Consider the following 13554-nt stretch of genomic DNA (forward strand, 5'->3'; position numbering starts at 1 on the left):
GCACACAGACACCAGGGTGGATCTGCTGGGGGCTTGCTGAGTGGTCACAGCCCCAAACTGGCAGGGAGGAAGAAATCTACCCACTACCAGAGCTGGGGAAGGCTTTTGGGCAGAGTTTCAGAGAGCTCCTGGTATGGGTACAGAACCTTCCTGGGTGGCTGAAAGCAGCTGGTTCCTGGTTCCCTCACTGGCCAGAGCTGCCTCTCTCAGAATTGCACTGATGAACAGGTAGGACACGATGAAAGCAAAGCCACCCTGCTTGGAGGAGCACAGAGCAGCAGGGAGAAGTGCAGGCAGGGAAGCAGCCCTGGAGTGAAAGTTTCCAGGTGCCAGTTATCCCTGAAAGGGCTGGCATCAGGCAGGGGAAGTGCCAGCCCTCCCTGCTTGGCTCTCCTGGCCCCTGGGAGTCTGCCTACAAGAGGGACAGGCCACCCTCAACCCCACTTTCTCTGCAGCACAGAACAGAGGTGGCATAAGGATGGGGCAAAAGCGGTGCTGACAGGCAGATGGCTCTGAAGTAGGACAGAGCACCTGAGCAGGGGCTACCCACCCTCCCCAGGGGCTTACATGGCCTCCTACCACAGCAGGAGGTTGTGCTATTTAAATGCAGTGTTCCCCATTTCAGTGTTTTTCTCCCTGTTGCTATGCACAAGCCCTCCTCTCATGGGTAGTCCCATCCTTCTGCCATTTTGAGATGAGACTCGCCTCACCTTTCTCCCCTTAAATCTAGCCAGGTTGATGGAGCCCTCCTAAATCTGCCAGGCTTTGAGGCTGAAACTCCCACTGTCCAGGCCCCGCACAACTCCTGCTGCAGGAGAGGTTGCCCTCTCCAGCATGGCTCAGCTCCAAAAGCCTGGGGCACCTTTCTGCCACACAATCTACATTTAAGCCTCTTTGCAGAAATTCTCAGTTCCTGCACTCCCCCTAAAAGCCAACAGCACGTGGCCACTCTGTGCGTCCTATGGCTACTGCCTCAAACAGGCTCTCCCCTTTTGTTTAGGGCTGGGCTGTATCCAAGCTGCCACACTGCTCCTGTGTGCATGATGGGACCAGACCCAGGTCTTTTCTCATATAAAACACTGAAGTACAGCAGTAGCACATTTTTCAGTTCAGAGAAGGGAAAATAAACCAAGGAGCAAGGTGGCAACCTGTAAGTGGAAAGGAAGGATAAGATCCATGATCAGAACCCGACTACTGAGTATGAGGCACAACAAGAGGCAGGCTGGCAGCAGAGAGCCAACCCTGTCATCAGAAACCCAAAGGAATGTATGAAACATTGCAGGGGAAGGGGGAAATCTCTCCACAGAGCCTGATGAACAGTGCTGCTGCAGCATCAGAAGAGGAAGCTCCCCTCTTCCCTAATCATAGCAGAGTTACGCTGCACCACAAACTCCAGAGACAGCCCAAGAGCCCCCTTGTGCCTGCCTTCAGGCAGGGCAGGTAAAACAGGGATTGCTGGAGAAGTCCTTTGCTGCAGAGGAGCCAAAGCAGCAGGAGACTTGACAGCTCAGGGCCAGCATCGGAGAAGCAAGAGATACCTGCTACCATGCTCTCTTACTTGATGCTTCCTACCAAACTAGGGCAGGGGAGAGAAACTGCCAAACCAATTTCTGCTATTAACTTGGGCTAAGAGGCACAAGAATGAAGAGCAACCTCGAATGCACCAGGGAAGCGCACGTACAGATGAGCTGCGCCAGACTGAGGAGTGCTCAGATAGCATGTGAGACATGGAGTTTACAGAGATGGGACAAGCTACACTGCACCAGTCCCACACAAAGGAATTACCAGGACCTGGCTAGTTTTGTGGGATTTTTATTATTTTTTTTTAATTATTTTTGTGGGATATTTTTAATACAGGCTAGCATTGTACTCTTTACTAAAGCTGCTGATTCTGCCACATAAACTAGAACAGAAATTTCCCAGAAATTGTCAGTTCCCCTCCTTATTAATTCACTGTCTGCCTCCCAACTGAACACCGGTCTGGATTTGTGTTTGCAGAAAACATTCCCTGTACAAAGTGTGACATGCGGCTACACTGTTCTGACTGAGGAACGAAGAAGCCGAGAGTCCACTGAACACTGAATTTTTCCCTGTAAAACGCAGCCTGATTTGGAGTTTGGTCCACATAGGACAGCGAGTTAACCGTAGAGGTCATCATCATTGTCTTCACTGTACACGTTGCCCCCGCTGCCACCTCCTGTGCCTTGACTCGGACCAGCGCCACCCTGGTTACCTGATGGGAACCTGTGTGCAGTGGTGCAGAAGGGGAGAGAAGAGATGCTGTTCAAAAGCCTCCTCACAGCTCAGCAACCATCCCCTCCCTCCACACCAACACCCTGGTGCCAAGTAAAACAGGCAGGAGAAACAGGATGAAGCCTTATGGCAGGTCATGCAAAAGGCTTATTATGACTGCTGGATGTCGCTCGTGTTAAAGGAAAAAAGGGTTGATGGACTTCAGGAGCACTAAAAGAGCAGCTAAAACCGACCTGCAGCACAGCCTACACCTGCCACATGCTAAGCTGGGGAAAATGGAAGAATCATAAAGATTGGAAAAGACCTCCAAGATCATCAAGTTGAATCGTCAACCCAACACCACCATGTCTCCTAAACCATGCCCTGAAGTGCCACATCTACACGTTTTTTGAACACCTCCAGGGATGGTGACTCCACCACCTCTCTGGGCAGCCTGTTCCAATGCTCTTTCAGTAAAGAAATTTTTCCTAATATCCAATCTAAACCTCCCCTGATGCAGGTTGAGGCCATTTCCTCTTGTCCTATCACAAGTTACTTGGGAGAAGAGACTAACACCCACCTCAATACAGCCTCTTTTCAGGTAGTTGTAGAGAGCAATAAGGTCTCCTCTCAGCCTCCTCTTCTCCAGACTAAAGAATCCCAGATCCTTCAACCTCTCCTCATAAGACCTGCTCTCCAGACCCTTCACCAGCTTTGTTGCCTTTCTCTGGACACGCTCCAGCAACTCAATGTCCTTCTTGCAGTGAGGGGCCCAAAAATAAACACAGTATTCAAAGTGTGGCCTCACCAGTGCTGAGTACAGGGGCACAATCACTTCCCTGCTCCTGTTGGCCGCCTTGGCCACCTGGGCACACTGCTGGCTCGTGTTCAGCTGGCTGTCAACCAGCACCTCCAGGTCCTCCTCCACCGGGCAGCTTTCCAGCCGCTCTTCCCCAAGCCTGTAGTGTTGGATGGGGTTGTTGTGACCCAAGTGCAGGACCTGGCACTTGGCCTTGTTAAACCTCATAATTGGCCTCAGCCCGTCGATCCAGCCTGTCCAGGTCCCTCTGCAGAGCCTTCCTACCCATGAGCAGAGTGACACTCCTACCCAACTTGGTGTCATCTACAAACTTACTGAGGGTGCACTCAATCCCCTCATCAAGATCATTGATAAAGATATTAAACAAGACTGGCCCCAACACTAAGCCCTGGGTAATACTGCTTGTGACCAGCCACCAACTGGATTTAGCTCTATTCACCACAACTCTTTGGGCTCAGCCAGCCAGCCACCTTTTACCCAGCAAAGAGTACACCTGTCCAAGCCATGAGCTGCCAGGTACTCTAGGAGGATGCTGTGGGAGACAGTGTCAAAGGCTTTGCTAAAGTCCAGGTAGACAACATCCACAGCCTTTCCCTCATCCACTAGGTGAGTCACCTGGTCATAGAAGGAGATCAGGTTGGCCAGGCAGGACCTGCCTTTCATGAAGCCATGCTGGCTGGGCCTGATCCCCTGGTTGCCCTGCACTTGCCTGGTGAGCACACTCAAGATGTATCACTCCATAATCTTCCCTGGTACTGAGGTCAGGCTGACAGGCCTGTAGTTCCCCGAATCCTCCTTCCAGCCCGATTTGTAAATGGGCGTCACATCGGCAAGCCTCCAGTTGCCTGGGACCTCCCCTGTTAACCAGGACTGCTGATAAATAATGGATAGTGGCTTGGCGAGCTCCTCCACCAGCTCCTGCAGTACTCTAGGGTGGATCCCATTCAGTCCCATAGACATGTGAGCATCCAGGTGGAGCAGCAGGCCCTAAACTGCTTCCTCCTGAAATATGAGGGGTTTGTTCTCCAATCCATCCTTGCCTTCCAGGTCAGGGGGCTGAATACCCTGGGGATAACTGGTCTGTCTATTAAAGACTGAGGCAAAGGTGGCATTTAGTACCTCAGCCTTTTCTTCATCCTCAGTGGTGATGTTTCCCTCTGCATCTAATAGAGGATGGAGATTCAACTTGGCTCTCTTTTTGTTGCTAATGTATTTGTAAAAACATTTTTTGTTATCCCTTACAACAGTGGCCAGGTTGAGTTCTAGTTGGGCTTTTGCTTGCCTAATTTTCTCTCTGCAACCTAGTTTAAAGCCCTCTTGATGAGCCCTGCCAACTCATGTGCAAGAATCCTTTTTCCCCTTTGAGATAGGTGAACTTCATCTGATGCCAGCAGGCCCGGTGCCATGTAAACCTCCCCATGATCAAATAAACCCAAAATTCCACCAATGGCACCAGCTGCTGAGCCATGTGTTAATCAGATGAGTTTTCCTGTTCCTTTTGGTATTATTCTTCCCTGCCACTGACGAGTTTGAGGAAAACACTACCTGCGTTCCCGATCATTTGACCAGTTGCCCCAGCTCCCTGAAGTCCCTTTTAATTGCTCTTGGGCTCCTCTCCGCAACCTCATCACTGCCCTCCTGCACAACCAAGAGCGGGTAGTAATCAGAGGGCCGTACCAGACCAGGGAGTTTCCTAGTAACATCTCTGACCTGAGCCCCAGGGAGGCAGCAGACTTCCCTGTGCGATGGGTCTGGTCAGCATATTGGGCCCTCTGTCCCCCTCAGAAGGGAATCGCCTACAACAATTGCCCTCCTTTTCGTCTTAACAGAGGCGGTCATAATGCGTGGGGCTGACCGACTCTCCCTAGGCAACCCCCTGGATGGACCTTCACCTACATCCTCATTTGCCTGGCCCTCAAGTTCCAGAGCCCCATGCCTGTTGTGTAAGGGCAACTGGGAAGGTGAAGGAGGCCGGGAGGGGATTTGCCTGCTGCCTCAAGCAGGGACCCGTTTCCATTCCCCCCCATCTCTTAGGTTCCCTCCTTCTGCTATGTGGCAAGAGGGTAGGGGATCCTCTGCTTCTTGTGGAGCCTCCATCCGCTGCCTTGTCCCCGGGGATGATAGGGTGCGGCTCCACCAATCTATCTCCCTTTCGCTCTCCCTGATGCTCCTTAACCTTTCCACTTCCTCCTTCAGCTCTGCCACCAGGCTGAGCAGATCATCCACCTGGTCACACTGCAAGCAGCTGCTGTCTCTGCTGCCCTCCAGTATGAGTGACAGGCTCAGGCACTCCCTGCAGCCAGAGACCTGGACAGCTGCATGTTTGCATGGGGGCTCTGTCTGGGTCACCACATTCCTTCTGGCAGTGGTTTTCAGGCAAGTGGAAACCATAGCTAGGGCCTCTCCTGAGGGAGCGATGACCACTAGTAGAGTTACCCTTTAGAGCCAGGAAGTGGACTGCGCCCTGCCCGCACTCCCTGCCTATGCAAACTGCCGCACAAACTCAAAAAAAATGTGATGGAAGAGGGTATTTGTTATACCCAGAATCCAGCAGAAAGCTGCTCTGTTCTGGGACTAGCTGAATCACGCTACCCTCCCCCCACTCCCCCACTGTTACCTGAAGCTGCCAAAGCCACGGCTCTGCTGTAGAGTCTGTGCAAACATCTCATATTTCCTGATGTCGTTGTCACTGACAGAGCGTCGAGCAAAGCGCATGGCCTCCTCAAAGTGATCCCTGCGTATCTCAGGAACTGGGTCATCCTCTTCCACTTCCTGCAAGTGGGACAGAGGGCCCAGGTGAGCTGCGTGCCCAAGCCACAGCCTGACAGCTGCCCACAGCATCCTTCTAGGCCAGGATGCTCCAATGCCCACCAAAGTAGAGGCTGGAGAGGGACACTGTGGCAGACTGTGAGTCACGGCTGCAGCAGGGGCCTTCTGAGCAGTACTGACAATGAGGCACCCCAGGAGGGCCTTGCCTTCCACAAGATGAGAACAAAGTGCTCCAGCTCCACACTCTGTGCTGAGAGCCCACTCATCCCCATCCAAGGATTATGAAGAAGAACACATCCTGCCTCACCCACGGGCAGAGGTGAGTTGCCCATCTAATGAGTGGGGAAAGCTCAGAGTGTCCCACTCACCATGGCGGAAGGATTGGTCTGCCTCTCACGTTCTCGCCTGATCTCACTCTCAATGGACTCACGGATGGCCAGTTTGCAGGCACGCTGGCAAATTTCTGTCAGGTCAGCCCCCGAAAAGCCATTGGTCATCTTAGCTAGGAAATCCAGGTCAACATCCTAGTGAAAAAAAAAACAACCAACCAAAAACAACAACAAAAACCCAAAACAAAACAATAAAACCCCAAACCAAGAGAGGTATGTCCTTTACACCTTACACCCTCAGGTGACAAAGAGGTGTCTTTAGATCCCATGGTATCAAGGTGCTGCCTTAACTTTGGCAAATTTTGGGAAGGTGAGCTGTTAAGGTTCTTGTTTTTGGGAAAAGTTAACCACATACAAAGGCAGGCCACACTCCCTACATACCCAGCAAGGCCCTGCGAAGCAGCTGTAAATTACAGAATGGTTTAGGTTGGAAGGGACCTTTAAAGGTCATCTAGTTCCAACCCCCCTGCCATGGGCAGTGATCAGGTTGCTCAAAGCCCCATCCAACCTGGTTTTGAATGTTTCCAGGGATGGGACATCCCCACCCTCTCTGGGCTACCTGTTCCAGTATCTCACCACTCTCACAGTAAAGAATTTCTTCCTAATATGTAATCTAAATCTACCCTATTTCAGTTTAAAATTGTTACCCTCCTCATCCTATCACTACACTCCCTGAGAAAGAGTCCATCCCCATCTTTCCTGTAGGCCCCCTTCAAGTACTGGAAGGCTGCTATAAGGTCTCCCTGCAGCCTGCTCTTCTCCAGGCTGAACAACCCCAACTCTCTCACAGCCTGTCCTCATAGAAGAGGTGTTCCAGCCCTCGGATCATTTTTGTGGCCCTCCTCTGGACCCGCTCCAACAGTTCCATGTCTTTCTTATGCTGAATGCAGTACTCTAGGTGGGGTCTCATGAGAGCAGAATGGGGGGGGGGGTGCCTCTGCACTGTTCACCCTCAAGAAGAGGCAGGATGACTTGTGGATTTAGGATATGATTTGCTCAGGTCTCAGCATTAGGAGTCAAATGAAACAGTCAGATTGGAAATGGAGATGGGGCACAGGCAGACCAAGGCAACCAACCTCCTCCCTCCTTCCTGTCAACTGACAGGATAGTACTGCAACCTCCTTTGAAGCTTTCCTTCCCAACAGCACCTTAAAAGGTAAGCTTGGCATAAAATAGCTTGAGGTCTCACTTGACATCTGCTTTTCTCTGATTAACTATCAGTTGCATTATTGCCTGCTCCCCAGGCAAGGGACATAGCTCTTGCCTATGATAGGGTTCAGCAACAATTAACTGCAATGGTTGTTCTTCAATTTCCATTTCCCACCTGTTTTCTATATTTACTTTTCTTTCAGAGTACAATAATCTTTTCCATCTTGCCATAACAGGCTTTCCTGTTCCCACACCATGGGCAGAACTCTGCTATGTGATAAAGACCTGTTGTGCTTACACACTGACACCTAGCTTCATTGATACCTAGTCTCAGAGATCAAGACACCCCCCCCCCTTTATTTCCATCCTTCAGGGACTGAAGGTTTCCTAGATTTGTACTGCATGGAGCAGTCACCAGCCCTCTGCTCTATGCCCAGCTTGTGAGGAGCACGTGCAGCACAGCAAACCTAAGTCAGACTCAGTCAAGGTGCAGATCCTACCTTGGCAACTGGTGATTTCCTGAGGTTGGCCTTAAGAATAGCAACCCGGGACTTCTCGTCAGGCAGGGGGATGTAGATGAGTTGATCCAGGCGGCCAGGGCGCAAGATGGCTGGGTCAATGATGTCTGGCCTGTTGGTGGCACCGATGATGAAGACGTTTTTCTTGGTGGACATGCCATCCATCTCTGTCAGGATCTGGTTGATGACGCGGTCTGCAGCACCACCACCATCTCCGATATTCCCACCTCGAGCCTTTGCAATGGAGTCCAGCTCATCAAAGAAGAGCACACAAGGAGCTGCTTGGCGGGCCTGCAAAAAAAACCCAGGAACAATTACTCCATGTTAATACCAACAGGCAAGGAGCATGCTGATTTCACACTAAGCCTACCCTACAATTAAAGCAGCCCAGAGGAGTATCAGAGCACTGCTGCTGCACAGAAAGCTTAGAGGAGCTACTCTGGAACAGTCTCCTGCCACAGAAACCCTTAATTAAATTCTCCTGAACAACAAGCTCAACAAGCTGTATTTCACAGAATCACAGAACGGTAGGGGTTGGAAGGGAACTCTAGAGATCATCTTGTCCAACACCCCTGCTTGAGCAGCTGCACCTAGAGCAGGGGGCACAGGACCGCGTCCAGGTAGGTTTTGAATGTCTCCAGGGAAGGAAACTCCACAGCCTCCCTGGGCAGCCTGTGCCACTGCTCTGGCACCCTCACAGTAAAGAAGTTTTTTCTCATGTTTAAGTGGAACTTCCTGTGTTCCAGCTTGTGCCCATTGCCCCTTGTCCTGTCATTGGGCACCACTGAAAAAGAGTCTGGCCCCACCCTCTTGACACCCACCCTTCAGATATTTGTAAGTATTGATAAGATCCCCCCTCAGTCTTCTCTTCTCCAGGCTGAACAAACCCAAGTCTCTCTGCCTTTCCTCATAAGGGAGATGCTCCAGTCCCCTGATCATCTTGCTAGCTCTCCACTAGACTTGCTCAAGCAGTTCCCTGTCCTTCTTAAACTGGGGGGGGCCATAACTGGACACAGTACTCCAAATGTGGCCTCCCTAGGGTGGAGTAGAGGGGGAGGATAACCTCTCTCGACCTGCTGGCCACACTATATGCACCCTAGGATACCGCTGGCCTTCTTGGCCACAAGGGAGCATTGCTGGCTCATAATCAACCTGCTGCCCACCAGCACTCCCATGTCCTCCTCAACAGAGCTGCTTTGCAGCAGGTCAATCCCCAGCCTGTACTGGTGCATGGGGTTGTTCCTCCCCAGGTGCGGGACCTTGCACTTGCTTTTGCTGAATTTCATCAGGTTCCCCTCGGCCCAGCTCTCCAGCCTCTCCAGGTCTCGCTGGATGGCAGCACAGCCTTCTGGTGTATCAGCCACTCCTCCCAGCTTGGTATCATCAGCAAACTTGATGAGGTTACACTCTGTCCCTTCGTCCAGGTCACTGATGAATATATTGAACAGGACTGGACTCAGCACAGACCCCTGGGGAACACCGCGAGTTACCGGCCTCCAAGCAGATTCTGCTCCCTTGATCACGACCCTCTGAGATATGCCATTCAGCCAGTTCTCAATATGCCTCACTGTCCTCTCATCTAACCCACACTTCCTTAGCTTGTCTGTGAGAATGTTATGGGAGACAGTGTCGAACGCCTTGCTGAAATCAAGGTAAACAACATCCACTGCTCTCCCTTCGTCAACCCAGCCAGTCATGCCATCATAGAAGGCTATCAGGTTGGTCAAGCATGATCTCCCCTTGGTGAATCCATGTTGACTACTTCTGATAACCTTCTTTTCCTCTGCATGCCTGGAGATGACCTCCAGGATGAACTGCTCCATCACCTTTCCAGGGACGGAGGTGAGGCTGACTGGCCTATAGTTCCCCAGGTCCTCCTTCTTGTCCTTTTTGAAGATAGGAGTGACATTTGCTTTCCTCCAGTCCTCGGGCACCTCTCCTGTCCTCCATGACCTTTCAAAGATCGTGGAGAGTGGCTTCAGCAAGAACATCTGCCAGCTCCCTCAGCACCTGCAGGTGCATCCCATCAGGGCCCATGGATTTGCGAGGATCCAGTTTGCATAGGTGATCTCTAACCCAATCCTCCTCATCCAAGGGGAAGTCCTCCTTTCTCCAGGTTTTTCCTCTCTCCTCTGGGGACTGAGATGCCTGAGGCCCAGCCACAGCAATAAAGACCAAGGCAAAGAAGGCATTCAGTAACTCCACCTTCTCTGCATCCTGCATCATCAGGGCCCCCACCATGTTCAGCAGTGGGCCCACTGTATCCCCAGTCTTCCTTTTACTGCTCATGTATTTGAAGAAGCCCTTCTTGTTATCCTTGACATCCCTTGCCAGACTGAGCTCCAAGCGGGCCTTGGCCTTCCTCATCGCATCTCTGCATACCCTGACAACATTCCTGTATTCCTCCCAAGTGGCCAGTCCCTTTTCCCACATACTGTGAACCTCCTTCTTCCATTCAAGTTTCTCTATAAGCTTTTTGGTCATCCATGCGGGTCTCCTGGCTCCTTTGCTTGACTTCTTCCTCCTAAGGATGCACCAGTCTTGAGTTCGGAGGAGGTGGTCCTTGAATACTGTTCAGCTCTCTTGGACCCCCCTGCTTTCCAGAGCCCTGAGCCATGGAATTCCTCCAGGCAGGTCTTTGAAGAGGCCAAAGGTGGCCCTCTTGAAGTCCAGGGTTGTAATCCTACTTGTTGTCCTGCTTCTACCATGTAGGAACCTGAACTCCACCATCTCATGGTCACTGCAGCCAAGGCTATCCCCAACTCTCACATCCTCAACCAGCCCCTCCTTGCTTGTTAGTATAAGGTCGAGCAGCACATCTCACCTCATTGGCTGCTCCACCACCTGCATCAAAAAGTTATCCTCGATGCTCTGCAGGAACCTCCTGTATTGTGCACACCTCGCTGTGTTGCTTTTCCAGCAAATATCAGGGTGGTTGAAGTCCCCCATGAGAACCAGGGCCTGTGATTGTGAAGCTACTTCCAGCTGCCTGTAGGCTTCACCAACTTCCTCTTCCTGATCAGGTGGTCTGTAGTAAACACCCACAACAGTGTTGCCTATATTTGTCTGCCCCATAATTTTTACCCACAAGCTCTCAACTTGTTCTCCTTCCACTCCAAGGCAGAGCTCGATGCATTCCAGTTGCTCCCTCACATACAGAGCAACTCCCCCACCTCGCCTTGCTGGTCTGCCTTTCCTGAAAAGCCTGTAGCCATCCATGACAGCATTGCAGTCATGCAAGCTATCCCACCATGTCTCTGTGACTGCAGTGAGATCATGGCCCTGCAACCGCACACAGACCTCTAGTTCCTCCTGTTTATTCCCCATGCTGCGTGTATTGGTGTACAGGCATTTCAGAGAGGTGCTTGAGCACACAGGTTTCCCTGGAGGGGTGCATGAGGACCCACTATAGCCACACACACCCTTGAGGTGGTTGGTGTCCTGACTGTCATCTCGTGAGGCAGCTAAGGCATCTTTGTCGCCGCTCTGGTTGGTGCAGTTTCCCCAAAGCTAGGAGCACTGTGAACCAAGCAGAAGGGTGGTAACTCCAACGCCTAGAGGGAAAGCTGCAGCCGATTTGCCTGGACCAGAACTCTCCCTGCAAGATCTGGGGACATCAGTTGGTTATTTAGGCACTCAAGTATCGGTAGGCAAGATATATCAAATGGAAGGGAGAAATCCAATTGTTGTCTTCAGCTACCTAATGGGTAGTTATAGGGAAAAGGGAGCCAGACCCTTCTTCAAGGTGTGCAGTGAAAGGATGAAGAAAGAAAATATAATTCCAGTTAGAAATAAGGAAAAAAAAATTTCTTCACAATGAGAGCACTCAAACACTAGCACAAGGCCCAGAGAGGTCAGGTATTCTCCATCCTTAGCACATGTTCAGAACACGAGGCCCTGAGCAACCTGACTGAATTTCCAAGTTATCTCCCTGCTCTGGACAAACAGCTAGACCAGATGGCCTCTGAGGTTCCCTCTCAACCTAAATTTTTCTCTCTCACTCTCCTTCCAACTTTGCTCTTTCAGCATCTTCCCAGACCACAGGAGTGAGGATTCCCAAGATAATCCATGCAGATACCTCCTGCGACAGGAGGTCACACTATCTACAGGGGAACTGGGTAGTAGGAGCTCATTCCTAAGTCATATATATTGCAGGACAGGAATAGAAGAGAACCAAACCAGAACCGAACCGGAACCAGAAACAGAACCAGAAATGAAACCAGAACCAGAAACTAGAACAGAAACGAACCCAAAACGAACTGGAACCAAACCAGAAACAGAACAGAAACAAACCAGAACCGAAACAGAAACGAAAACAAAATGGAAACAGAACCAGAAGCAGAACCAGAACAGAAATAAAATGAAACAGAAACAGAACAGAAGCGAAACAGAACCAAACCAGAACCGGAACGTAAACCGAACCGGACCCAGAACCCAAACCCGAACCGAAACAGAACCAGAACGTTTCAGTTGGAAGGGACCTACAGTGATCATCTAGTCTGACTGCAGAAGAAGAACCCATAGCATGTTTTGAAAAGCTGTAGTAGGTGATTGCTAATGAGGTATCAAAGTAAGTTTTCAGGGATGCAGAGAATATCTATGCCATCCTAATGCTAGCCTCACTGCTAAGACCCCAGGGCATTTATCATCCTGTAACAACAGGTACAAATTACAGCAGGAGAAAACCATTTAAATAGCTATGTTTCCAAAGAGGATTAATACCCTAACATCAGGAAAGCAGCCTCTGCTCTCAGTGCAAGTGGGGAAAACACAAAACACACAAACAAGAACCAGGCCAGTAAGACAAGTGCAGTGGAGACAATGTTTTGGGGGAATCTCAGCACAAACATAGCACAAGGAGTAGAAGATACACTTACCTTGTCAAAGATCTCACGCACATTAGCTTCAGACTCGCCAAACCACATGGTGAGCAATTCTGGCCCCTTGATGGAAATGAAGTTTGCCTGGCATTCATTGGCAATGGCTTTGGCCAGCAGTGTCTTACCACAACCAGGTGGCCCATAGAACAGAACCCCTTTTGATGGGGTCATGCCAAATTTGAGGAACTTATCTGGGTGCTCCACAGGATACTGAAGGAGGACAAAACAAACAAAAACCTCTCATGATGAGCCAAAACAGGTCTGTACCTTAGAAACACAGAATGGTTTGGGTTGGAAGGGACCTTCGAAGATCGTCTAGTCCAACCTCCCTGCCATGGGCAGGGACATCTCACTAGATCAGTTTTGTTTCTGCTCCTACCAGAAACACTACCTGAGATTTCTGGTGGGTTAAATACAAGATTCTGCCTGCCCAGTGCCATTGGAGCTTTTAAATGGGCACTAGTTTGAAAAGCACCACAGCTAAATTGTAAAGCTGCCTTAAACAGTCTATTTCCACCTATGAACTAAGTACCAGTTCAGGTAGCTTTCCAGCACACTTAACCCCAGCTTCACTCTGCCCTGCAGGAGCATAAGGGAACAGCTCATTATCTAACTTATTTGCTCTGCCCTCCAGAGACAGGCAAGGTGTCTGATGCAAGCATTTATCCTACGCAACAAGGTCAGAGATAGGTGATGATTTTAACACCAGAAAGTTAGACTGAAAAGTAGATTGCTTTATTCACAGACAGGCTGTTCCTACAGTGCCAACTGAAAGCAGGGACATATCAAACCCAAAC

At 50.5% G+C, this 13554-nt stretch overlaps 1 protein-coding gene across 1 annotated transcript in view; it reads right to left on the bottom strand.

The window, feature by feature from the left end:
• Positions 1 to 1796: 1796 nt before the first annotated feature.
• LOC142049259 (transitional endoplasmic reticulum ATPase-like) overlaps positions 1797 to 13554 on the bottom strand; it is a 36214-nt gene continuing 24456 nt past the window's right edge. Inside the window, exons 13-17 of the mRNA XM_075076763.1 lie at positions 12755 to 12967; positions 7860 to 8168; positions 6190 to 6345; positions 5670 to 5824; positions 1797 to 2244 (exon numbers count right to left, since the gene is read on the bottom strand). Coding sequence (XP_074932864.1) covers positions 2139 to 2244; positions 5670 to 5824; positions 6190 to 6345; positions 7860 to 8168; positions 12755 to 12967 — 939 coding nt within the window. The 3' untranslated portion in view covers positions 1797 to 2138. The remainder of the gene's footprint in view (positions 2245 to 5669; positions 5825 to 6189; positions 6346 to 7859; positions 8169 to 12754; positions 12968 to 13554) is intronic.

Source organism: Phalacrocorax aristotelis, chromosome W (assembly GCF_949628215.1).
Source record: "Phalacrocorax aristotelis chromosome W, bGulAri2.1, whole genome shotgun sequence".
Classification (NCBI taxonomy): Eukaryota; Metazoa; Chordata; class Aves; order Suliformes; family Phalacrocoracidae; genus Phalacrocorax; species Phalacrocorax aristotelis.